The sequence below is a fragment of the Aquarana catesbeiana genome, linkage group LG06, assembly GCF_042186555.1.
Source record: "Aquarana catesbeiana isolate 2022-GZ linkage group LG06, ASM4218655v1, whole genome shotgun sequence".
Taxonomy (NCBI): Eukaryota; Metazoa; Chordata; class Amphibia; order Anura; family Ranidae; genus Aquarana; species Aquarana catesbeiana.
Window position 1 is genome coordinate 242,894,246 of NC_133329.1, and position 26,982 is coordinate 242,921,227.

At 43.9% G+C, this 26,982-nt stretch overlaps 1 protein-coding gene across 1 annotated transcript in view; it reads left to right on the plus strand.

Annotated features, from left to right (window-relative positions):
* Positions 1–26,982, plus strand: part of SLC39A10 (solute carrier family 39 member 10) — a 134,083-nt gene that overhangs the window by 87,349 nt on the left and 19,752 nt on the right. The window contains exons 5-7 of the mRNA XM_073633102.1: positions 2,675–2,844; positions 7,766–7,954; positions 19,753–19,876. Of these exons, the coding sequence (XP_073489203.1) occupies positions 2,675–2,844; positions 7,766–7,954; positions 19,753–19,876 (483 nt within the window). The remainder of the gene's footprint in view (positions 1–2,674; positions 2,845–7,765; positions 7,955–19,752; positions 19,877–26,982) is intronic.

The following is a 26,982-nucleotide window of genomic DNA, read 5'->3' on the forward strand; positions in this document are numbered from 1 at the left end:
CTGTGTTTTAATTTCCCTCAGTCTACAATTATGAGCTTTTGTCAACTCAACTGGCATTGTTGACTTAATGCTGCTCTTCTCCTTCCATTTTTTTTTTTTCTTCATCATGTTGTAATTAGGAATTTTTCACAGATGAACACTCCTTTTTAACAGAGACCAGTAATACCTTTGTAATTTGGGGGGGATTTGAAAATAACCTTTTTATTCTGAATAGGACAGTTTTTCTTGAGGGTCAATTTTTAGCCTTGTTGTTGAGAGATTCTGACCGTGGCAAGAGTGGTGGAAAGGATCCTGTCCTCTGAGCAGAACTTTGCGTTCCAACATGGTCTGTAGTTTACATCTTGGGCATGAATAGCTGACAGGCAGACTTTTTTTTGTTTTTTGTTTTTTTTTTTTTGATAGCAAATCATGGACCTGAGGGAGTAATCTCTACATCCAGTGGTGCTCTCTACCTTTGTTACAAATGGGGAAACTCCTGGTCTCTAGGCTCAACTAAAGGTGTCTGTGTGTGTTTTTTTTTATATCTTGTTTACTCTGCAGTATTTAGATTTTTTGGGGGGGGGGGGGGAGGGGGGGGGGGGAGAGAATCAGGGCTGTCTATAATATTGATTGGACCCTGGGCAAAAATTTTCTTGGGGAACCCCCCCCCCCCCACCATGCAGTTTCGCTCTCCACCTGCTCTGAGACATAAAATAGCAGCTAGGCTCAAAAGGTATCAGATCAGGCAGTACTTGCGATTGGTTGCCAGAGGTTACAGCATATCATTACCGCTTACTAGTTGCTAGAGTTTACAGCACATGATTTCTGCTTGTTGATTGGTTGCTAAAGATTACTGTATAGTAATACTGCTCACTGGTTGCTAGAGGTTACAGCACATCATCTCCTCACAGCCTGCACACCATGGACTGGGGAGGAGAGCGGACCCATTGATAGACAGAAAACTCCTAGGGATCCTAGAACTCTTGGGATCAGTGGCAGTGCTGGGGGGAGGGGAGGATGTGATCAATGGCAATGCACTTCTTTTTTTCATCATAGGGTGTTAGCTAGGGGTAGGGGGGCAAAAAACGAGGGTGTCCATCCCAGCAATAAGAGCTAAACGCTTACATGTTTAATTCCTTAATTTGCGGAACTTCGTCAAAACTTCGTTTTCTCCCCTAATTGTCTTCAATTTTTGGATTATCCAATTTCTCAGTGTGTCCCCATTTATGATTAATCTATCTTTGACTGACTGTGTGACTGACTGTGGTATGACTTTACACCTCATCATTGGTCGCTTAGATTGTATCATTTCTGGAATGTAACAGTGTGACACATTTCTGTGTTTATGGAATCGCACACTGTTCCCTTCAGGAATTATCCAGCCTAGTTCCTTGCCCCAGGTGGCTTGGGGTACTGTTAGGTGCTTATAGGGGGTGTTTTATATTGGGGGAGGGAGGGATATACCCACTGCATTTATCCCTTTCAATACCTTTAGAGATATATTTTTATCACCCATTTATCTTTGGGGAATTGCTTGTATTAGGAGTTTCCCCCATTTATAGGGACTCTTTAGGGATATAGGGATTATAGTATTGGTGTTTGTATTTTGCTCTTTTTTAGCAAATAAACATTTTTGTAGTATAACTCTTTTTTTAGGGTGTGTGTTTTTATCACCATTTTTTATTTTCTTTGTCCCTTGTTAGCTATTTTTGATTACATACCCCCCGCTATTTATGCAGTGAGTGCTACAATTTTTGAATATAGGCAGGATTCCCATGCATCTACATATTGTTACTTGTTATAACCTCTGCGAGGCAACTGTCTAAGGCCCCTTTCACACATGCGGACAGTATGTCCGTATTTCATCCATCCGTTTTCGGATGAAATACGGACATACATGCATCCCTATGGGATAGCGGGTGTCAGCGGATGTACATCCGCTAACACCCGATGTTGTCCGGCTCCGCTCTCGTCCGATTCTGCGGACGGAAGAAAATCCTATTTTTCTATCCGTCTGCAGAGCGGATCGGAGGAACAAGGACAGACGGTCCGTGTTCCTCCGATCCCCCATAGGTGAGAGCGGAGACCTGACAGGGCAGTGCCTGTACAGTGTGCAGGTCCCGCCCTGTCATCTGCCTGCTCAGCTGGGGAAAGCGGAGCGATCCCCGCTGAGCAGCGGATAAACACGGGGCGGATCAACACGGATCCGTCCCGTGTGAAAGGGGCCAAAAGCTGGTAGCCTATAACTCTTTCTGGCATTACACAAGGTAATACATAAGCATGCTTTCCTTTCCCTTTGTGCAGTGCTATGCATAAGCATGCTTTCCTTTCCCTTTGTGCAGTGCTATGCATTGGTTCTACTTGCTTCTCCTTGCAGATCAAGTAAACAGGTCTTCCAACCTCCCGAAAAGAATGCATTCCTTAGGTCTTCTTGTATCTTTTCCTTGTATGACTAATCTAAACATATTTTTTACTTGGTAACAAAGATATAAAGCGCAATCCTATCAAAAAATGGATGGTCAAATCAAAACTTTCAAACTATATAGTTAATGTAATTTTGTGAAGTCTGTTAACTGACAGTATATTATACATTCACATTAAACTGTTAACAACATATGTAAACTAGCAAGCATACTTTATTACTGTGTATTGTGCAATTTTCCTAACCTTGTGATTTTTCTTTTCCTTTTTATAGTGTGGCTTTATGGCTTCTTCTCCATCACTGTGATCAGCCTGCTATCCTTGCTCGGAGTTATTCTGATTCCAATTATAAACCAAGGATGCTTTAAGTTCCTTTTGAATTTCCTTGTTGCGTTAGCAGTGGGAACATTAAGTGGAGATGCACTACTTCATCTGTTACCCCATGTATGTTAATGTTTTGGAAAGGACCTGTAAAGTTTGTTTTTTTGTTATTAATTTATTAATAGTAGCCTTAAAGTGAACTAGTGAAAAATATATATCCAAAAAATTAAATGCTGGGTAATTTTTCACACATGCACCTGGACTGTGCTTTTTGTTTTTCTCCTGAAAAACTGGCGCTATTTTGTTCAGACCCCACCCATCATCAGCACCTGCTCCCTGAAATAAGATACTGTACATGTTAATCCGTGCTGCACAATAGTGTTTTTTCCAAATAGTCGCAGTAAATAAAATCGCAGTAAATAAAAATCGCAGTTCGCCGCCATAACTAATTAAAAAAAAAATGCCATAGAACTATCCCCTATTTTGTAGACGCTATAACTTTTGCGCAAACCAATCAATATACGCTTATTGCGTTTTTTTTTTTCCCCCAAAAATATGTAGAAGAATACATATCGGCCTACACTGAGGAAAGAAATAATTTTTTTAATATATTTTTGGGGAATATTATAGCAAAAAGTAAAAAATGCGTTTTGTTTTTTTTTTTCAAAATTGTCGCTTTTTTTTGTTTATAGCGCAAAAAATAAAAACCACAGAGGTGATCAAATACCACCAAAAGAAAGCTCTATTTGTGGGAAATAGAGGGTTAGATTAGTCTTAGAATGTGGCTGCCAGTAGATTTAGAGTTGGTTTTAGGCTGAACTTCTACTTTCATCATGCAAAACTTTTATCCCAAAAGGAAAAAACTAAAACTGTAGAGTGCAATATCTGGTACAGCTCTGCATAGAAATCGACTTCCGGGGGTTTTTTTTTGTCAAAGCTTAAAGCGGCTGTAACCCTAAAAAGAAAAAAAAAAATCTTCTGTTCCTTAAGGCATGATCTATAGCATAGTGCTTGTACCTTGTAATTTGTCCCTTCCTATGCTGTAAATTACCTAGTTGATCCTGCCTGTTCTTGTGTCCTCCTGTGGGTGCTGACCACGGTAATCATGGCTGCTAATCCATGATACCGTGGTCAGTTTACGTGCCTCCGTCCTACTCCTTTCTGCCTCTCCCTCTTCCTCCCTTCCTGTCAGTTCCTGAAGCCTGTGTTTTGAGAGCTGATCTCCTCTCCGCCCCTCCTGCTCTTTCCTGTGGCTTGAAAATAACATTTATAAATAACTGCCATCCTCTCTCTATTTTATCAAGATCTATAAAGTACTGTCTTTTTTTTTTTTTTTTTTTTTTTCTTTCGAAGGTAATCTCAGCCCCTACCATCTCTCTCCTATCGGGCAGGGAGAGCAGAGAACGATACATGACCACACAGAGGTGCTGTTAGAGAGGGTATTTCAGGATTTTTTATTTTAAAAAATGGACACAGGACTTTATCTTGATAAAACAGAGGATGGCAGTTATTGATTATTCTGACTCTTCGACCACTTTAATTGAAAAAGCTGAAGTTAGAAGCTGGTTACTATGCAGAGCTGTACCAGGTTTTGTGCATTCCAGTTTTAGTAAATCAACCCCAGTGTTATACCTCTTTTTCATAGCTTACTTTTTATATGGCTAGACAGTCTGTTACTTCAAAGGTTTAGGGCATTTTATGGAATGTCTTGTCTTTGCTTTTTCACTTGGTGTGAAGTGTTGCAGCAAATTTATATATACAACCCTATGACCATTTCCATGTCATGTGTTGTACTTATGAACTGGGTGGTGTCTATCCTGTACTCTGATGTTATACCTCTTCCATGACTTCATGTGTAGAGGGTGTGATGGGATATATTTCTGCATTTATGTAGTGTCTCTTGTTCTACAACATATATGTTTTGTAAAGAGTTGGAACCATCTTTTATACATGTTGCAGGTTTTCTACTAACATGGTAATCCTTGTGCATGCCATGCCTTGATATCGTGCCTTTTTTGTATTTTTGAGTCAATACAAATTTCGTGCATTTGGAGACTTATTCTAGAGAAATTTCGGTATCCCTGAACATTTCCTGAATTACTGTGGTTATGTTTGCATTTAGGCCAGCATGCTACTGCTTATTCGTTTTTAGTGGCAGTACAGGAGCTTTGGGTATCGGTGGTGCTGTCCTGGAAGACAATTTTGTAAAACCAGATTTACAGTTGCAATAAAAAGTATGTGACCTTTTGGAATGATATGGATTTCTGCACAAATTGGTCATAAAATGTGATCTGATCTTCACCTAAGTCACAACAATAGACAATCAGTCTGCTTAAACTAATAACACACAAAGAATTAAATGTTACCATGTTTATATTGAACACACCATGTAAACATTCACAGTGCAGGTGGAAAAAGTATGTGAACCCCTAGACTAATGAGATCTCCATGAGCTAATTGGAGTGGGGTGTCAGCCAACTGAAGTCCAATCAATGAGATGAGATTGGAGGTGTTGGTTACAGCTGCCCTGCCCTATAAAAAACACACACCAGTTCTGGGTTTGCTTTTCACAAGAAGCATTGCCTGATGTGAATGGTGCCTTGCACAAAAGAGCTCTCAGAAGACCTACGATTAAGAATTGTTGACTTGCATAAAGCTGAAAAGGGTTATAAAAGTATCTCCAAAAGCCTTACTGTTCATCAGTCCACGGTAAGACAAATTGTCTATAAATGGAGAAAGTTCAGCACTGCTGCTACTCTCCCTAAGAGTGGGCGTCCTGTAAAGATGACTGTAAGAGCACAGTGCAGACTGCTCAATGAGGTGAAGTAGAATCCTAGAGTGTCAGCTAAAGACTTACAAAAGTCTCTGGCATATGCTAACATCCCTGTTAGCAAATCTACGATACGTAAAACACTAAACAAGAATGGATTTCATGGGAGGATACCACAGAGAAAGCCACTGCTGTCCAAAAAAAACATTGCTGCACGTTTACAGTTTGCACAAGAACACCTGGATGTTCCACAGCAGTACTGGCAAAATATTCTGTGGACAGATGAAACCAAAGCTGCGTTGTTTGGAAGAAGCACACAACACTATGTGTGGAGAAAGCTCATCCCAACTGTGAAGTATGGTGGTGGGGACATCATGGTTTGGGGCTGCTTTGCTGCGTCAGGGCCTGGACGGATTGCTAAAATCGAAGGAAAATTGAATTCCCAAGTTTATCAAGCATAGAAGTAAATCAACAGAATGGCTTAAACAGAAGAAAATACGCCTTCTGGAGTGGCCCAGTCAGAGTCCTGACCTCAACCCGATTGAGATGCTGTGGCATTACCTCAAGAAAGCGATTCACATCAGACATCCTAAGAATAATTGCTCAACTGAAACAGTTCTGTAAAGAGGAATGGTCAAGAATTACTCCTGACCGTTGTGCGCGTCTGATCTGCAACAACAGGAAATGTTTGGTTGAAGTTATTGCTGCCAAAGGATGCTCAACCAGTTATTAAATAAATAAAGGGTTCACATACTTTTTCCACCTGCACTGTGAATGTTTACATGGTGTGTTCATTAAAAACATGGTAACATTTAATTCTTTGTGTGTTATTAGTTTAAGCAGACTGCGATTGTTTATTGTTGTGACTTAGATGATTAGATCACATTTTATGACCGATTTTGTGCAGAAATCCATATATCATTCCAAAAGGGTTCACATACTTTTTATTGCAACTGTATACTTACTGGTAACTCTATTTCCATTTGTCTTCCAGGACAGCAGGGTTCTAGCTTGTGTTATGGGAATAGTCTTTAACCAACTTATGAATTTTAAATTGATCCTTTATTGAACAAAATGTTGTAGCCATTGTTGAAAATGCTAATTGAGGCAATGACTTGTTCTAAAGGGGCCATAGACCATTTGAATCTTTGCCATTTCAACAGGAATCGGCCAGGTTTGAACCATGCATGGTCAGGCTGAATGATCGAACAATATAAATGTAACCTTCTTGTTAGATTTTACATGCAATTATCGCTAGCGACTGTTGTAACAACTAGCATTAATCATTGTGTTCTCTTTCTGGCAGGGACGGCTTCCCCTGCCCTCCCACTAGAAGACCATTGTTAAGCTGGATGGATTCCCCCATTAACACTGGTTGCAGGAAAGAAATTTGCTCAGTCTATAGAGGCCTAGTCATTGATTAAATTGCATTTAATTCAGGAAGAGGGTCAGGCAGACTACTAGTATTGTTAGAAGATTGCGTCAGCAGCGGCATTGTCCATGTTTCTTGCAATACAGGATTTCCTTAAAGTGGATGTAAACCTGAAAATGTTTTTGATGTCATAATGTAGAGTATAAGATTTCCTATCATTTGAGCCCAGTCTTGCCACAAAGAGTTAATCCAGCTCTGAGCAATCCTCTTTTATTGTTCAGTGAGATAAAACTTGACAAACAGAGAAAAACTTTGTCAAATCCTCCCCCTTGCTGTGAGTGACAGGTGATTTAGATATCTCATGTACTAGCCTAAAGACATGCATTATTTTTTAATTCCCACCCCCACTCCTTTCTTCAGCAGCTCTGCAAGGATTGGCTGTTCCACACCTCACCATGATTTGGCATGCTGAAGTCATGTGGTTACTTTCCTGTCTTTTCACTGGATGTTAGAGATCATAGCAGAAGTTCAGTGTAAGAAATACACAGGAGAAAATGCATATTGACAAGGGGAGTGTAGAGGTGGGCGGGGAGTCTACTGACATCACGACTCCACCCACCCAGCTCCAGACAACAGACCCACCCACAGAATCTGCAATTTTTTTGGGTGTCATAACAGACAGAGGGGAGACATTTGAAAGGTAAAGATACATGCAGGAGGCATGTATATCCTTATAGATAACCCCTATGGCAGTAGTTTAGAAAGGATGACATTGGGTTTACATCCACTTTAAAGGAAGCGCCTTTTTGCTTGGTTTTGGGTATTTCTGCATTAGAAGATTGCATAAGGTATTTCATTGTGTTAACTTTAACATCCCTGTTTTTTTTCTGTTTTTTATGCAGTCACAAGGTGGGCATGATCATGGTTCTGAAGAGTCTGGACACAGTAAAGATATAGACCATGTGGAAGACCAGGCATTTCTTGTGGAGTATGATGGTGTTATGAAAGGCCTAGTTGCACTTGGTGGCATTTATCTTTTGTTTATAGTGGAGCACGGTATCCGAATGTTTAAACACTATAATGAGCAACGGGTAAGTTCTACTTTTATAATAGACAAGTAAATAATTAAAAATTATATAAGTAAATTGGCATCTATACACACAGAAAATGCATCTAACCAGTTGTTGACTAGCACAGACCTGTAAAAATGCCATCTAAATACTTTAGTTGAGTCTATGTCATGTTGCTCTTCCTTCCCAGGGATTAGAGTTTTCTGGTTTCAATTATTAGCAATGAGATTTGTTCTGTATTACAGGAGAAGCTATTCTGTGTAAAATGGAACTTATAAAACCATGTTCTGCATTGCCAATTAGAATGTAGAAATATAATTTTTGCCTCCATTGTATTGGAATTTAGTCTGCATAAAGGTTTAAAGCAATCTTGCATGTGAAAAAAAAAATGTGAACCTCCCTTGGAAGTAACTGTTTTTCTGCAGTGATTTGCTATAAAACATGATCTGATCCTCATCAAAGTCACAATATTCGACAAATAGAATGAGCTTGAGCTGATAACACACTAATATTCTAATTTGTTGTCTTTAACACACCCATTAACCACTTAAGGACTAGCCTCGTTTTGAGATTTTGGTGTTTACAACTTTTAAAACAGTTTTTTTTTTTTTTTTTTTTTGCTAGAAAATTACTTAGAACCCCTAAACGTTATATATTTATTTTCTAACACCCTAGAGAATAAAATGGCGGTCATTGCAATACTTTTTTTCATACCGTATTTGCGCAGCGTTCTTGCAAGCGCACTTTTTTTGGAAAAAATTCACTTTTTTGAATAAAAAAAATAAGACCACAGTAAAGTTAGCCCAATTGTTTTTTTTATATTGTGAAAGATTGTTACGCCAAGTAAATTGATACCCAACATGTCACGCTTCAAAATTGCGCCCGCTTGTGGAATGGCGACAAACTTTTTTCTAGGGCTAGAATTATTGCTCTCGCTCTAACAATTGTGGCGATACCTCACGTGTGGCTTGACCACATGCAGGCACTAATCACGTATGAGCTTGCTTCTGCGCGCAAGCTCGTCGGGACGGGGCACTTTAATCACTTCAGCCCCGGAAGGTTTTACCCCCTTCCTGACCAGAGCGTTTTTTACAATTTGCCACTGCAACGCTTTAACTGCTAATTGCGCGGTCATGCAATGTTGTACCCAAACGAAATTTGCGTCCTTTTCTTCCCACAAATAGAGCTTTCTTTTGATGGTATTTGATCACCTCTGGGATCGGACTGGGCGAATACAAAAGGTGCATTTTTCTTTATTTGAAGCCAGTCTGGTGGATTTGCTTGGGGTCATTCTCCTGCTGCATCGCCCAACTTCTACTAAATTTCAGCTGGCAGACAACCACCCTGACATTACCATGTAGGATATTTTGGTAAACTGCTTAACTTCCCCTCTGGCAAGTGGTCCATGCGCTGAGACAGCAAAGCAAGTCTGAATGATTTTGTTCCTGCCACCATACTTCACCATTCTAAGATGTTTTAATGTTGGTAAACTGTGCCCTTTTTGTGCCATACATAGTGCTGGGTATTCTTTCTGAACAATTCAACGTGTTTCATGAGTCCACAAAACATTTTCATTTGCTACAACAGTAGCGTGTGTGTTTTGGAGAGCAGCGACCGCCTCTATTGTGCTCCGTCATGGTCACCCTTCCAGTTCAAAGATTAGTGTTTTGGTAGACTCATGAACAGGGATGTTCCAGTGGAGTCTTCAGGCCTTTAGTTGTTACTTGTGGGTTCTTTACTTCGAGGATTCTGTATTGTGCCTTGGGAGTCCTCTTGGCTGGGCACCCACTTCTAGGAAGAGTAGCCACAGTACTAAACTGTCTACATTTTATAAACCGCTTGTCTAATTGTAGACTGATGAATTCCTAAACTCTGAGATTGCTTTGTATCCCTTTCCAGCCATATGCAAGTCAACTACACTTGATTGTATGTCTACAGAGAGCTCCTTTTTTGCGAGGCATGGTTCAAATCAGCTGATGCTGCTTTTGAACAGCAGTCTTAAAATGTTGGAGCATCTCCTTTTTTCTTTTTTTTTTTTTTTTTTTTTTTGATCAAAGTAGCTCTAAACCACACTTCCAACTCATTCTATTAATTGGACTCCAGGTGTGCAAACTACTGTTCAAACTGACTTCCAATTCGCTTTCTTTGAAATTAATTGGTCTTCTATGGGTTCGCTTGGGCCACTTTCACACTGAGGCGCTTTACAGGTGCTACAGCGTTAAAAATAGCACCTGAGAGGCTCTTTACCTGTCTCTGGAGTGTGAAAGCCCAAGTGCTTTCACACTGGAGCGGTGCGCTTGCAGGACAGTAAAAAAAAGTCCTGCAAGCCGCAGCAGCGCTGTAGGAGCGGTGTATACACCGCTCCTAAAGCACCCCTCTCCGTTGAAAACCATGTGGCAGCAACATCAAACCGCCGCTGCATCGGCACTTTGCTGACGGGTTTTTATTTTTTTTTTTTTAATCTTAGGTTTTTAACTTTACAGCCATTATAAAAAGGTAGCAATGTTATAAAATTACTTTTTACATTTTCATCTTTACAGCGAACATACATTGCGGTATATATATCAATAAAAATATACTCTTGCCATACCCCTCCCAACCTTCTATCCCTCCCCAGCTAGACAGTTTTTTTTTTTTTTTTTTTTTTTCTTCTTTACTACCTATTATATCCCAGCTTTACCAACCAGGGGTTCCACATTTTTTTTTCAATTTCCTTGAGATTCCCTCTCTTGATGTACAGTGCCCTTTCTCTCCAGATTGTCTCATTTTTATTATTTTTGACCACTCCTCTACTGCTGGGGGCTTAACTGACACTTCCATCTCTGTGCAATCAGTTTCCGAGCTTGGAATAGACACCTTACTACCACTGTTGTTAAACTTACCCCTTCCCACTCTCTATATCCCAATACACAAAGTCTAGCATCCATCTCTAAAGTGGTCCCAAACATTCTATTTATAATATCTACTACCTTGGTCCAATATCGAAATAACTTGGGACATCTCCATACCATATGACTTAGTCCTCCTATTTCATGACATCTAGGGCATTTGGCATCTGATCTTAACCCAAACCTGTACAGCTTCTTGGGAGTGTAATAAGCTCTATGTATCAGCATTAAATGCGAGATTTTCTGTGAGGGGGAGACCGACACCGCATGCCCCAGCTCCAATATTTTTTTCCACTGTACCTCTGTTATTTCCCCTAGGTCCTCTTCCCACTTTTTCCTACATTTTAAGATGTTCAGGCCTTACATTACTTTTGCTACACAGCTGTATATATATTTCTGAGTTAAGTCCCTTCGTATTGTCTGACTTAATTACTTTTTGGGGCAGTGATGCGTTACTCCATACTAAGGGTTGTGTCTTAAAGCTCCCAGTGCATGTCTGATTTGCAAATATCTGTAAAATGATTGCTTTGGTATCCCATCTTCTCTTTGCAAATCTCAAAGTGTTTAGAGTGTTCCCCTTATATAAATGCGATAGTCTAGTCTATTTATGCCCTGCATTTCCCATTCTTTAATCTCCCCCATAGCAGCAATTTCCTGTAAATTTCTATTGTACCAGAGAGGGGCATACTCTGTAAACCCATCATGCCCCATTAGCATTTTTACTGCTTTCCATACTTTTATTGACAACTTAATTGTAGGATTCCTAAAAAAAAAGGAGTCTGCCTCTAACACCTCTACAACTGTTTTATGTGGTGCTTCTAGTATAATTAAACCCCTACTGATACCACCTCCCAGATGCGGCAACTGCGCTGCCAAAAAATAACTCCTGGGGTGAGGAACCGCCATTCCCCCCTCTTTTATTGGTAACTGCAAGGTACAAACACTGATTCTAGCTTTACCCCTTTTTCCATATCCGTTCTCTAAACAACGTGTCTATTTTCCTAAACCACCTCTTATTTATCCACACCGGGGAGCTGTGTAACAAGTACAGTAGTTGGGGCATCCATATCATTTATTAAATTACATCTCCCAGCTACTGTCGGGTAACCAGTTCCAAATATCAATTTTAAGTTTAAATTTAGTCAGAAGTGGGGTTATATTGTTGTCTATATACTGATTTGGGTCTTCTGTCAAATTTATACCTAGGTCCTTCATTGTTGTTACAACCTCCAGTTGGGGAATTGCAGACATTATGGGACTCCTAAGAGTGTCCACTGGCAGAAGTGCTGACTTTCCCCAGTTTACCACTAGCCCCGTAAGGTTTCCAAACCTCTCTACCATATTTATTACCTGCCTAAGGGATTGCTCCGTATCCCCTAAAAAAAGACATCATCAGCATATAGTGCAATCCTCTCCTCTCCTGGCTTTCTTAAAAATCCTTTCATGTTCACACAACACCTGATACTGATTGCCAATGGTTCCATCGCAAGAGCAAGGGAGACAACGGACATCCCTGTCTCGTCCCCCTTTCCAGTTGGATCTTTTCTGAGTATTCATTATTAACCCTAATTTTAGCACTTGGGCCATTATACAGTATTTTTATCCATCTTATAAAGACAGGCCCAAATCCGAATTCTTCCAAAACCCGCCAGAGAGAGCCCCATTCCAGGTTGTCAAAGGCCTTAATTATATCCAGGGCGTTTGATCCCGTGTTCTCTGTCGGGGTTTGCAAGTTCAGATATACCCTTCTTATGTTCATGCCAGTAGACCTATTGGGGATAAACCCTGTTTGGTCTGGGTGTATAAGTTTATAAATGTATTCAGCCTAGCTGCCAGCACCCTCGCTAGTATTTTAGCATCAGAACACAGCAAAGATATTGGCCTATATGCTGAAGTTTCTAACGAATCTTTCCCTTTTTTGTGCAACATAATTATGGTGGCTTCCGTCATTAAGTTAGGCAGTCTCCCCTCCACCATCTCCCAATTTAACATCTTAAGTAACTCTGGGAGCAGTATTTTCCCATAGTACTTATAGATCTCCATCGGGAGTCCATCTGGCCCCGGGGATTTTTGATTTGCCATCCCGGCCATGGCTTGTTGTAATTCCACTAAGGTTATTGGGGCCTTCAGTCCCTCTCTGTCCCCTTCTGTGAGAGCCGGTACCTCCATATTCTTAAACATATTGATTTCCTTCTCCCCGTCCATCTCCCGTGACTTGTACAATGTTTCATAGTATTTTCTGAACGTATCTGTAATCTCTGATGTGTGAGAAGAAATCTCACCTCTTACAGTCCTAATCGCCGGTATTGCCGAGGGGGAGGAGTTGGTTCTCACCAGGTAGGCCAGCATTCGTCCCAAAGTTTCCCCTTCTCCAAAAGCCAAGTGCTAAAAAAGTGGCTTATTTTTCACTTTCCTTAGTACTGCTACTCTATAGTTCTCTTGCTTATTTAACCATATTTTTTGTTTCTCTGGTGTTGGGTCTTCTATATATTGTTTCTCTCCCTTTTCCAGTTCCTTCCTAATACTTTCCTCCCACTCCCTGGATCTCTTCTTAATTTCCGCCACTCTCTGGATCAGTATACCCCTAAGAAATGCCTTCAGAGTATCCCACTGTATCCCCGCTGCTACTGTACCTTCATTAAATACCACAAATTCTTCTAATTTGGTTATTACCTCCTCTGGATCTCCCATTAGCTCCAGCCAAAATGGACTCGGCTTCCAGGACCTTAGGGGTCCATCCCCCCCCTAGATTCACCGATACCACCAACAGTGAATGGTCCGAGACCCCTCTTGGCAAGTAAACCATATCTTTTACCAGTGGTAGTAATTCCGCATTCCCTCGGATCATATTGATCCTGGAGAGTGTGGAATAGGAGGTTGAAAAGCAAGAGTATTGCTGTTTATCTGGGTTCCGTACCCTTCAAACATCAAACAACCTCCGCTTCTACCAATAATTGATATAACCGACCCTCAGCTATGTTATGCGACTGAACTCCCGGTGGAAACCTGTCCATACTTTTATTAAGAACCTCGTTAAAATCTCCCGTTACTATAACCGGGGTATCTACTTTATCAAACATTCCAACATAAATTCCATTAAGCTGTACATAACTTCTAGTTTAAATGGCGGGGGAATATAAACATTTGCTAAAACATACATTCTATTCTCTATTGAACAATAAAGGAAAATATAACGACCCATTTCTCTATACTGATCTGCCAACAGGAGAAAGCTACTCCCCTTTTCACCATTACACTCACCCCTCTGGAATACAAGGAGTACACCGAGTGATATTGGCATTGAAGCCTCCTACTTCCAAGATGTGTTATGGTATCCTTCAAGTGGGTCTCCTGTAGGCAGATCAGGCCCACCCCTTTCATTTCTAGCATCGAGAGAACTGCAGTCCTCTTAGCCTGATTACCCAACCCCCGGACATTCCAGGAGCCTATATTAAGTACCTTAGACTGCATAAAGAGAGAGATGAAAAAAAAAGGAGAGAAAAACAAAATATTAAAAAAAAAAAAGTGACATTTAAATCAAGAAAGTGCAATATATTGTGAGCCTCAATTACCCTCTGTACTTCAATACCCCTCAAACATTTTCTCCTACCTTTTACCATAGGTATAATTCCCTCATTTGTGACAACTCCAAATACTTGTTTTGTTCTCAAACCTGCTTTTCTTTTTTCTTTTTCTCCGTGCCTCACCTCGTCTAATGTGTAAGCTGTAGCATTACTCTGCCCTAATCCTATTAAACCCCTTACCCCCCTCCCTCTACCGACCCTCCCCATCCCTTCCTCCATAGTTCCCTCCCAACTTCTCCCACCCTCCACCTTTCCAGGTTCACCCTGAGGGCTTTATTTGTGACTACCTCATACAACTCATGTTTCATACAAACTCCTACCATATCATACCTCCTTATATCCTTTGTCCACAACCCCTCCCTCCCCACCACCCGTACTATAATCATGCAAGTGTACAACAATTTAAATGTGATAATTTCCACTTCAGTTATTTCTACTCTTGTATATGACTCCCTACTTCCCTACTCTTTTCTTTGCCAATTCTACAACTCTTCGCTGTGCCTATTATATTCAGTCCAAATGTCCTCAGTTCACTCCGTTCCTCTTCTTGTTTAAATCTCAACTTCTCCTTATTTTCTTCTAGCCACTGTACCGCTCCTGCTGGTGAGTCAAAAAATTGGGTTTCCCCCAGCGCTACTATCCGCAGCCACGCTGGGTAAAGTAGCGCATATTTAACATCACATGTTTAATCTCCAGGAATCTCTCCCCCCCCCCCCCCCCCGCACTTCTGCAGATCTGGCGAGAAATCCGGATACAATGAAATTTTAATTATTCCCTTGTAGAGGATAGACCCCCATCTCCCTGGCTTTACGCAATAAGATTACTTTGTCATTGTAGTTCAAATATTTCAACAATAGAGATCTAGGGTATCCTCCTGGGGGAGGGGCCTTAAAAGGGACTCTGTGCCCTTTCTATTGAGAACTGTGGGGAAAAAAGTCTCTCTTCCAAATAAATCTATTAACCACTTTTCCAAAAAAACAATAGGGTTAAGCCCCTCACTCCTTTCTGGAAGCCCCACCACCTTCACATTGTCCCTTCTGAGTCGATTTTCCATTTCATCCATTTTTTTAACGACTCTGTCCAGTTGATCTTTTACAGTTTTAACTTCCTGCTGTAGAGGGTATATATCATCTTCCACTTGGCTTACCCTCCCCTCCAAGGCCGTTGTCCTTTCAACTGTTTTTTGTAGTTCTTGCCTCATCAGCGACAGCTCATCTTTAACCCCCTTCATTTGATTACATAGGTCCCCAAGCGATATTTTACATGAATTAACTGTTTAACACGTCATTCAAAGTCTGTTCTATCTCCGTAGGGGGGATGTTAACTGACATTGAAATATGTTCTTTTTCAACTGTCCCTGAGCTTCTGTTATTATTCACGGTCTTAGGCCCTGACACCACTACGGCTGTTGTTACTTGCCCATGGCTCTTCCTATCCGCTGATGCTTTTACTTGTACCTGCTGTCCACTTTTTGTGGGGGTCAGATCAGGGGTATGGGCATATTTCTCAAGTTTTGCTGCTGATTGACTTCCCTTATCCTTTGCGGACCGTAATATTTGTGACCCCACATTCTCCTGGATTAGTCTGTTCATCCCCTCTTCTCCTTGACATAGCTGTTCTACAATGGGGCTATACTAAATTATAGCCAAAAAAGGGAGGCAAGGGACTAAAAAAAAAAAAACAGCCTGGCAACAAAAACGCTGGAACCAACAGTGGGGATAACGTTGTACTGTGCTATGCATAGAGAGTTTTATAACATACGTCCATATATTCCTGGCTTCCTTATTCTGGACGCAGAGTTTCTCTCAACTTTTCCTAGAAGCACAATCTTGATGGCAATGCACACTCCCAATGTCCCACAGTCTCTCCCACAGCATCTTTGCAGCTCACCTGCTGTTCCTGGTTTTTCTTGGCTTATTTAAGAGTCTCTCAGCCGGGCTCCTATGCTGTCCCACTCTGGGCTAGTTGACTTGGTCCTTCCTGTCACCACGGCGTACCTCACCGCTCCGACCACTCTCCAGTCTGTTGAGAGGCCTCCGTTGCTATCCACTCGCGGGCGTCTGGACTCTCGCGGGATCTCGGAGAAAGAAAAAATCACGAGCTCCGTATCCACAAAGCTCGGCAGCTCTCAGCCTCTTGTTGCGCAACCGCAGTTTGGCCACTACTCCAACGAGGAGACAGAGGGGCGGGGAAGTCAAGGCGGCAATGAACAGACTGGCAGTCCTTCAGGGATTCCGCAGCTACCATCGCTCCTATCATCTCAAACGGGCCACTGGGTACAGGATACAGCGGTTGGAAAGGTAGGGAGAGAAATTCACATCGCTCCACTCACTCCCTGCATTCCCTCCCCACCATCACCGACATCACTTTGCTGGCGGTTTTAACCCTTTTTCGGCTGCTAGCGGGGGTTAAAACCACCCTGCTAGCGGCCGAATGGCGCTGCTAAAACAACGGTAAATCAGCGCTAAAAATAGCGCCGCTTTACCGCCGACGCCCGCCCGTCCCAGTGTGGGTGTAGCCTTAGGCAGACCATAGATTATGCAATTATCTTTTTGGAACTACAGGTTGCAGGAAAGAAAATCACTCCACTCCCCCATCAGTGCTGTCAGTGTTGATGGGGGAATCCCTCATGTGGAGCTAATGTGTGTTCTCGACGCGGGGAGCCGTCCCTGCCGGAAGAACACAAGAATTACTGTTAGCAGCTTTTAGCCACTGGCAATAATCACATGCTAAGAATCAGAAATGCTGGTTGTGCCAGAGTCGATTGATGGATCGACTTGGGTACAATCGGCCTGCCCATAGATTTATTGAACATCTATGGCCAGCTTTACTTTTTCCTCCAGCACTGTGAAAGTTTAATGGGTGTGTTCAAATAAAGATATGTGAGAAATTAGAATTGTGTGTGTTATCAGCTTAAGCACTCTGTGTCTATTGTTGTTGTGACAATGAGGGTCAGATCACAATTTATGGCAAATTACTGCAGAAAAACTGTTAATTACAAGGGGGTTCACATATTTCCCCTGCCTCTGTAAGTGCAGTGCTATAAATTCTCTCCCCCTGTATGATCTAAAAATCAATAGTGCAGATTCTTTGCAAATAATAAAAAACCTCCATTAAAGTGTTACCAAACCTACAACAGTAAAATCTGTATATGCTGAAAAGCATGATTGCTTTACTTACTGTGGAACCTAGGGGGTTATTCCTCCGCTTTGTTTAAAGGCTGTTTGATCCTGTCTTCTCTGATCCTCCCCGTTTACTGTCGCAATCCATCTGCTGATAGTACAAAGTCTTGGACACTCTGCACATGCTCAGTTTGATGTATTGCTGTATTTTGTTGTTTTGGGTGTTGTGTTTTTTTTGTGTATGTGATCAGCACAGGGCCAATCGGCATTGTCCAGACAGAGGGTCATGCAGCCTCATAGACAGTCAAAACAGAATGAAAACTCCTCCTACTAGCTTTAACCAGACACTGATAGAAGTCACAAAACTGCTATATACTGCCGATGAGAAAAGGTATTTAGCAGTTTATTTACTAAAATAATTGCATTTCCATGTTCTGTGTAATTAGGAGAAGCTGTATAATCAGTCCAGGGAGTGATGGGATAGGCGATGGGGTGTAATGAACAGGAAAGATCTAATATATATTGTAGCTTACCAGTCATTGGACGTGGTGGCTATATTTTTTATTTGTTGGGCCTTTTTTTCCTCTGTTTTTACCTGGTGAGTAGGCAAGGGGGAGGGTAGTGTTAAATGTATTAGATTTAAATACACTGGCAAATTGAATCCAAACTCCAGCTCAAACTTTATAATCCGTTACAGGGAACAGTTATTGTGCTTTTTTTTTTTTTTTTTTTTTTTTTTCTCTTTTGGGATGAACGTTTTACATAAAAAAATAAAAGCTGATCATTGTAAGCAACCCCTACCAATGTTAAATGATTTGTCTCATGCCTGTAAACTGATACATCTGGAAGAGAGCTTGTTTGGAAAAACAATTACTGGCTAGAAATTGATACCAGGATCATGACTGAAGCTGGTAGAACCACTGAAACCCGATGACGTACTAGTATGACCTATTGCGGGAAGTGGTGAAAGCCTGGTCAGCACAACATCCTCGTGAAAGGTTCTTTTTGCGCATTACCTGTTGAAGGTGAGCTAGTTTTGAAAGTTCCTTTCGAGGGTATACATTGAGGTGGCTACTGGACATAAGCGTTGAGGCCACCTCAACGCTTACAAATATAACTGGTAGTCCTCTTCCTCAAAATGATTGTAAACCCATTTTTTTTTTTTAACAGACATGTCCTACTTACCTGCTCTGTGCAAAACATGATACTCTTCTTGGGTCGTAACCCCCCCTCCGAGCTCATGATGGCTCCTCCCCTCTGCCGAGTGCCCACCATAGCAAGCCGTCTGCTATTGGGGAACTCATGCGCTCTGTGTATTATTTGACAAACCAAGCATGGATTGGCCCTGCCCCCTCTCCGTCACTGGCTGTGATTGATTGGCCTGTGAGTAGGGAGAGAGCCTCTGCTCTCATGCACCGCACTGGATCGAGATTGGGCTCAGGTAAGTATGGGGGGGGGGTTGCTCTCAGGGTTTTTTTTTTTTTTACTTATCGCAGAGAATTGGGTAAAAAAACTTCAGCCTTTATAACCGGTTCAGCTCTTTGGATGTACTATGTATAGTAGAGTTAACTTTCAATCACAAGCTGATGTGGGTTTGGATAAGCTGGCTCCCGGCTTGAAAGTAAAAGTTGGGACAGAAATAAATAAATGTATGTGTGTGTGTGTGTGTATGTATGTATGTATGTATGTATGTATGTATGTATATAGATAGAGATATATATCTATATCTATATCACACTCTCTCTCTTCTATCTATATCGGGTTATAGCTGAAGCTATCAGCCATAACCCCGGTATCTTTTCTTTCAGCCAGCAGCTGATTTTCTCATGAAAGTGGTCCGAGTGGCTCACTAGCCGCTGGATCGTTTTCCGAAGTGGCGGGGAAGGACATCCCCAAAAATGTGTGAAGACTTAATCATTTTAAACAGGATAAATAAAGTGAATGCTAGTTTATAGGTTTGGGCGTTATTGGCTAATTTGACCACTCTACATAAGAGGCTAAGCATACTCTACATCCCACAGCCAAACAATATCATTAAACAGTAAGGATTAAATTGAAAATGTATTTGTATAGTGGCTGCATTTGTTTTTGTGTGAAGTCGTTGGCCCAAGGTGATCATGTAACTTTAGTGCGATATAGTTGTGATCATTTTAGAATTTCACTAGTAAATGATAAGTCTTCCATTCTAAATCAAATAGTCACTTCAATGGCTTGCTCTTATTTAGGGAATTAAAGGTAGGTTAAGGCGGAAACCTAAAGTTGATGAGTCTACAGTTGGGAGAAAGTTGTCGGATCACAAATTAAATCGGAGGTCAGATGCCGAATGGCTACAACTCAAGCCCTTAGCAGGTAAAGGTTTTGAAAGTCCCTCTTGACTAACACTTTTTTTTTTTTTTTTCTGTTGGTCTCCTTTTCAAATTTTTCTGAAACAATGGTTTGTGGTATTCATAACTATTCATCTTCCTGATGTTTTTTTTTTGGCTTTAAAATCTGTTGCATGCTGTCAGCTAAATTCTTTTTCGGTTACCCTGTTACAGTTAAAAGAAAAAGGCTTGTTAATTGTTGCTAATGCATCTAAATGCATGTTATCTTTGTTCTGATGCAATGCCATTGACTTCTTTAGGCCTCCTAACCCACTAAATCAGAAAAAAGATAGATGTCGTATTTTTCAAACCACACTGCAGTACAGGCAAGGGAACAGGCCCTATTTTTTTTATGATGAGGAACCTGGACACATGCCTTTTAGCAAGTTGTAATGCATGCAGTAAAGATCAACAATGTTAATGTGTCCTTACCCACTTAAGGACCGGGCCTCGTTTTTAGATGTGGTGTTTACAAGTTAAAAACTTTTTTTTTTTTTGCTAGAAAATTACTTGGAACCCCCAAACATTATACATTTTTTTTTTTTTTTCTAACACCCTAGAGCAGGGGTCCCATCATGCCTAGTCATGTCTGTGAATGTCAGAGTTTTACAATGCCTCATGGGACGTGTAGTTCTGCAACAGCTGGAGGGCCGTAGTTTGAGGATCCCTGCCCTAGAGAATAAAATGGCTTTGTTGCAATACTTTCTGTCACACTGTATTTACACAGCTTTCTTACAAGCGCACTTTTAAAAAAAAAAAAATACACTTTTTTTTAAATTAAAATAAGACCACAGTAAAGTTAGCCCAATTTTTTTTTATATTGTGAAAGAGAAGGTTATGCCAAGTAAATTGATACCCAACATGTCATGCTTCAAAATTGCGCCCACTCGTGGAATGGCGACAAACTTTTACCCCTAAAAATCTCCATAGGCGACATTTAAAAAATTCTACAGGTTGTATGTTTTGCGTTACAGAGGAGGTCTAGGGCTAGAATTTATTGCTCCCGCTCTACCCATCGCGGCAATACGTCGTGTGGTTTGAACACTGTTTTCGTATGCAGGCGCTACTCACGTATGCGTTCGCTTCTGCACGCAAGCTCGGCGGGACGGGCGCGTCTAAAAAAAATTATTTTTTTTTCTTATTTATTTTACCATTTTTTTTTTACACTGTTTAAAAAAAATAAATAAATTGTGTCACTTTTATTCCTATTACAAGGAATGTAAACATCCCTAGTAATAGAAAAAAGCACAACAGGACCTCTTAAATATCAGATCTGGTGTCAAAAATTGCCATTTAAAAAATAAATAAATAAATAAAAATTGCCTTTTAAGAGCTATGGGCGTAAGTGACGTTTTGACGTCACTTCCACCCTGCAGTGTCATGGAGACGGGTGGGGGCCATCTTCCCCTCACTCGCCTCCATGCACAGCCACGGGAAGGATCCGACTGCCTCCGTTGCTGCCGACGGCTCCGGTAAGCGGCGGAGGGCACTGGATCGTGGCGGGGGCCCTTTCCCGCCGCCGATAAAAGCAATCTTGCGGCGATTCCGTCGCAGAGACCACTTTTCCACTTTTATCTTGTTCCGGACCGCAGGCTGAACAGGGGGATACTGGGGTTATGGCAGCTAGCTGCTGCCATAACAACGATATTTGTCCTCAAAGTAAGGGCGTACATCGGCGTGCAGCGGTCCGGAGGTGGTTAAGGTTTTGTAATGGCCATAATTTCCAAACCTAATAATGAAAATCTGAAAGTAGCTCTCAAGCATGCAGTGTGTGACAGGCTTCCCAAGAATTTTCCAAATTAAAAGCTTTCTGCAAGGTGGAGTGGGAAAAAAATTTTTAAGAACAAACAAAATGACCATTTATTGGCAACAAGAAACATTTTAGAGTCTGTGATCCTTCATCCATCATATCCAGTTTGTGAACCATTCCCCTGTCCCATGCCTATATACTGTTTACCAGCTTATGGTTTTCTGGCATCATAGACTACAGTTTGCGCCAGATTTAACCCCTCCTCTGACTGACATTTTTATAGTTTGGAGGTGGGGTATATAGTTTTTTTGTTTTTTTTTTTTGTTTGTTTTTTTCAGTTTTTTCACTCCACTGTAAAAAAAAAAAAAAAAAAAAATGTATACCCTGCTGATTTTATAAGTTTGCCCACTGACAAAGAAATAATCAGTCTGTGATTTTAGTGGTAGGTCTATTTTAACGTTGAGAGACGGAACAAAAAATATCCAGAATACACATTTTAAAGTTATTGATTTGCATTTTAATGAGTGAAATACCGTATTTATCGGCGTATAACACGCACCCCAAGTTTGGGAGGGGACTTTAAGGAAAAAACTTTTAGGAGGGAAGTTTAAGGGAAAAAAAAACTTACATTTAAATGCCCATCAATGCAGCCTTATCAGTGTCCATCTGCAGCCTTGTCAGTGTCCTTGCAGCCTTGCCCCATTGCAGCCTTGTCAGTGCAGCCTTGCCCCAGTGTCCCTTGCAGCCTTGTCAGTGCAGCCTTGCCCCAGTGTCCCTTGCAGCCTTGTCAGTGCAGCCTTGTCAGTGCAGCCTTGTCAGTGCAGCCTTGTCAGTGCAGCCTTGTCAGTGCAGCCTTGTCAGTGCAGCCTTGTCAGTGCAGCCTTGTCCCCGTGCAGCCTTGGTCCCGTGCAGCCTTGGTCCCGTGCAGCCTTGGTCCCGTGCAGCCTTGGTCCCGTGCAGCCTTGGTCCCGTGCAGCCTTGGTCCCGTGCAGCCTTGGTCCCGTGCAGCCTTGGTCCCGTGCAGCCTTGCGGCCTTGGTCCCGTGCAGCCTTGCGGCCTTGGTCCAGTGCAGCCTTGCGGCCTTGGTCCAGTGCAGCCTTGCGGCCTTGGTCCAGTGCAGCCTTGCGGCCTTGGTCCAGTGCAGCCTTGCGGCCTTGGTCCAGTGCAGCCTTGCGGCCTTGGTCCAGTGCAGCCTTGCGGCCTTGGTCCAGTGCAGCCTTGCGGCCTTGGTCCAGTGCAGCCTTGCGGCCTTGGTCCAGTGCAGCCTTGCGGCCTTGGTCCAGTGCAGCCTTGCGGCCTTGGTCCAGTGCAGCCTTGCGGCCTTGGTCCAGTGCAGCCTTGCGGCCTTGGTCCAGTGCAGCCTTGCGGCCTTGGTCCAGTGCAGCCTTGCGGCCTTGGTCCAGTGCAGCCTTGGTCCAGTGCAGCCTTGGTCCAGTGCAGCCTTGGTCCAGTGCAGCCTTGGTCCAGTGCAGCCTTGGTCCAGTGCAGCCTTGGTCCAGTGCAGCCTTGGTCCAGTGCAGCCTTGGTCCAGTGCAGCCTTGGTCCAGTGCAGCCTTGGTCCAGTGCAGCCTTGGTCCAGTGCAGCCTTGGTCCAGTGCAGCCTTGGTCCAGTGCAGCCTTGCAGCCTTGGTCCAGTGCAGCCTTGCAGCCTTGGTCCAGTGCAGCCTTGCAGCCTTGGTCCAGTGCAGCCTTGCAGCCTTGGTCCAGTGCAGCCTTGCAGCCTTGGTCCAGTGCAGCCTTGCAGCCTTGGTCCAGTGCAGCCTTGCAGCCTTGCGGCCTTGGTCCAGTGCAGCCTTGCAGCCTTGGTCCAGTGCAGCCTTGCAGCCTTGCAGCCTTGGTCCAGTGCAGCCTTGCAGCCTTGCAGCCTTGGTCCAGTGCAGCCTTGCAGCCTTGGTCCAGTGCAGCCTTGGTCCAGTGCAGCCTTGGTCCAGTGCAGCCTTGGTCCAGTGCAGCCTTGGTCCAGTGCAGCCTTGCAGCCTTGGTCCATTGCAGCCTTGGTCCAGTGCAGCCTTGGTCCAGTGCAGCCTTGGTCCAGTGCAGCCTTGGTCCAGTGCAGCCTTGGTCCAGTGCAGCCTTGGTCCAGTGCAGCCTTGGTCCAGTGCAGCCTTGGTCCAGTGCAGCCTTGGTCCAGTGCAGCCTTGCAGCCTTGGTCCAGTGCAGCCTTGGTCCAGTGCAGCCTTGGTCCAGTGCAGCCTTGGTCCAGTGCAGCCTTGGTCCAGTGCAGCCTTGGTCCAGTGCAGCCTTGGTCCAGTGCAGCCTTGGTCCAGTGCAGCCTTGCAGCCTTGGTCCAGTGCAGCCTTGGTCCAGTGCAGCCTTGGTCCAGTGCAGCCTTGGTCCAGTGCAGCCTTGGTCCAGTGCAGCCTTGCAGCCTTGGTCCATTGCAGCCTTGGTCCAGTGCAGCCTTGGTCCAGTGCAGCCTTGGTCCAGTGCAGCCTTGGTCCAGTGCAGCCTTGGTCCAGTGCAGCCTTGGTCCAGTGCAGCCTTGGTCCAGTGCAGCCTTGGTCCAGTGCAGCCTTGGTCCAGTGCAGCCTTGGTCCAGTGCAGCCTTGGTCCAGTGCAGCCTTGGTCCAGTGCAGCCTTGGTCCAGTGCAGCCTTGGTCCAGTGCAGCCTTGGTCCAGTGCAGCCTTGGTCCAGTGCAGCCTTGCAGCCTTGGTCCAGTGCAGCCTTGCAGCCTTGGTCCAGTGCAGCCTTGCAGCCTTGGTCCAGTGCAGCCTTGCAGCCTGGTCCAGTGCAGCCTGGTCCAGTGCAGCCTGGTCCAGTGCAGCCTGGTCCAGTGCAGCCTGGTCCAGTGCAGCCTGGTCCAGTGCAGCCTGGTCCAGTGCAGCCTGGTCCAGTGCAGCCTGGTCCAGTGCAGCCTGGTCCAGTGCAGCCTGGTCCAGTGCAGCCTGGTCCAGTGCAGCCTGGTCCAGTGCAGCCTGGTCCAGTGCAGCCTGGTCCAGTGCAGCCTGGTCCAGTGCAGCCTGGTCCAGTGCAGCCTGGTCCAGTGCAGCCTTGCAGCCTGGTCCAGTGCAGCCTTGCAGCCTGGTCCAGTGCAGCCTTGCAGCCTGGTCCAGTGCAGCCTTGCAGCCTGGTCCAGTGCAGCCTTGCAGCCTGGTCCAGTGCAGCCTTGCAGCCTGGTCCAGTGCAGCCTTGCAGCCTGGTCCAGTGCAGCCTTGCAGCCTGGTCCAGTGCAGCCTTGCAGCCTGGTCCAGTGCAGCCTTGCAGCCTGGTCCAGTGCAGCCTTGCAGCCTGGTCCAGTGCAGCCTTGCAGCCTGGTCCAGTGCAGCCTTGCAGCCTGGTCCAGTGCAGCCTTGCAGCCTGGTCCAGTGCAGCCTTGCAGCCTGGTCCAGTGCAGCCTTGCAGCCTGGTCCAGTGCAGCCTTGCAGCCTGGTCCAGTGCAGCCTTGCAGCCTGGTCCAGTGCAGCCTTGCAGCCTGGTCCAGTGCAGCCTTGCAGCCTGGTCCAGTGCAGCCTTGCAGCCTGGTCCAGTGCAGCCTTGCAGCCTGGTCCAGTGCAGCCTTGCAGCCTGGTCCAGTGCAGCCTTGCAGCCTGGTCCAGTGCAGCCTTGCAGCCTGGTCCAGTGCAGCCTTGCAGCCTGGTCCAGTGCAGCCTTGCAGCCTGGTCCAGTGCAGCCTTGCAGCCTGGTCCAGTGCAGCCTTGCAGCCTGGTCCAGTGCAGCCTTGGACAGATTTAAATATGGCGCCACGAGATCTCAGGGACTTGGCGGAGCCGAGATGCACATAGCCGAGTGTATTCTTCTCGGCTCCGCTCAGTCACGCCCAGTCCTGCCCTATGGTGAACGTAACACAGGTCCAATGGCGGGACTGGGCCTGACTGTGAGCGGAGCCGAAAATAGCTGAGTACACTTGGCTATGTGTATCTCGATGGCAATCGCTCCGCTCACAATCAGCGGGGATATATCGCGCACCTATGATTTTCCCCTGATTTTAAGGGGGAAAAAAAGTGTGTGTTATACGCCAATAAATACGGTAAGTATTTGACCCCTTTTGCAAAACATGACTTGGTGGCAAAACCCTTTCGCAGAGGTCAGACGTTTCTTGTAGTTGGCCACCAGGTTTGCACACCTCTCAGGAGGGATTTTGTCCCACCCCTCTTTGCAGATCCTCTCCAAGTCATTAAGGTTTTGAGGCTGACGTTTGGTAACTTGAATCTTCAGCATCCTCCACATATTTTCTATGGGATTAAGGTCTGGAGACTGGCTAGGCCACTCCAGGACCTTAATGTGCTTCTTGAGCCACTCCTTTGTTGCCTTGGCTGTGCGTTTAGGATCATTGTCATGCTGGAATACTCATCCAAAACTCATTTTCAATGCCCTGACTGAGGGAAGGAGGTTCTCGTTCTCGCCCAAGATTTGACGGTACATGGCCTGGTCCATCATCCCTTTTGATGCAGTGAAGTTGTTTTGTATCCTTATCAGTAAAACGCCCCCAAAGCATAATGTTTCCACCTCCATGTTTGATGGTGGGGTTGGTGTTCTTGGGGCCGTAGACAGCATTCCTCCTCCAAACACGGTAGGTTAAGCTGATGCCAAAGACCTCGATTTTGGTCTCATCTGACCACAACACTTTTGCCCAGTTCTCCTCTGAATCCATCATTCAGATGTTCATTGGCAAACTTCAGACGGGCCTGTACATGTGCTTTCTTGAGCAGGGGGACCTTGCGGTTGCTGCAGGATTTCAGTCCTTCACGGCATAGTGTGTCGCCCTCTCACCAAGCTGCTTGGGGATGGTCTTGTTGCCCATTACAGCCTTGTGTAGGTCTACAATCTTGTCCCTGACATCCTTGGGCAGCTCTTTGGTCTTGGCCACGAAGGAGAGATTGGATTCTGATTGCTTCTGTTGACAGGTGTATTTTATACAGGTAACAAGCTGAGATTATGAGCACTCCCTTTAAGAAACTGCTCCTAATCTCAGCTCGTTACCTGTATAGAAGATATCTGGGAGCCAGAAATCTTGCTGATAGGGGATCAGATACCTTTTTCACTCATTAAAATGCAAATCAATTTTATAACTTTTTTGAAATGCGTTTTTCTGAATATTTTTGCTCTTCTGTCTCACTGTTAAAATAAACCTACTATTAAAATTATAGACTGATCATTTCTTTGTCAGTGGGCAGGGGATCAAATACTTTTTTCCCCTCACTGTACCTTTTTTTCCAAATACCCATAGCCTTACCTGGAATAATAAAACTGGAATGTACCTGGTATGCTTGGTGCAGAGAAGACCAAGTAATATGCTATGCCATCCCAGTAATGAAAACTTAGTATCTCTCAACATCTTTGATACTTGTTTGCCCTAGGTAACTGCTGCTCAGTTTTTTATTTCTGCTTTGCTGCTTTTAAT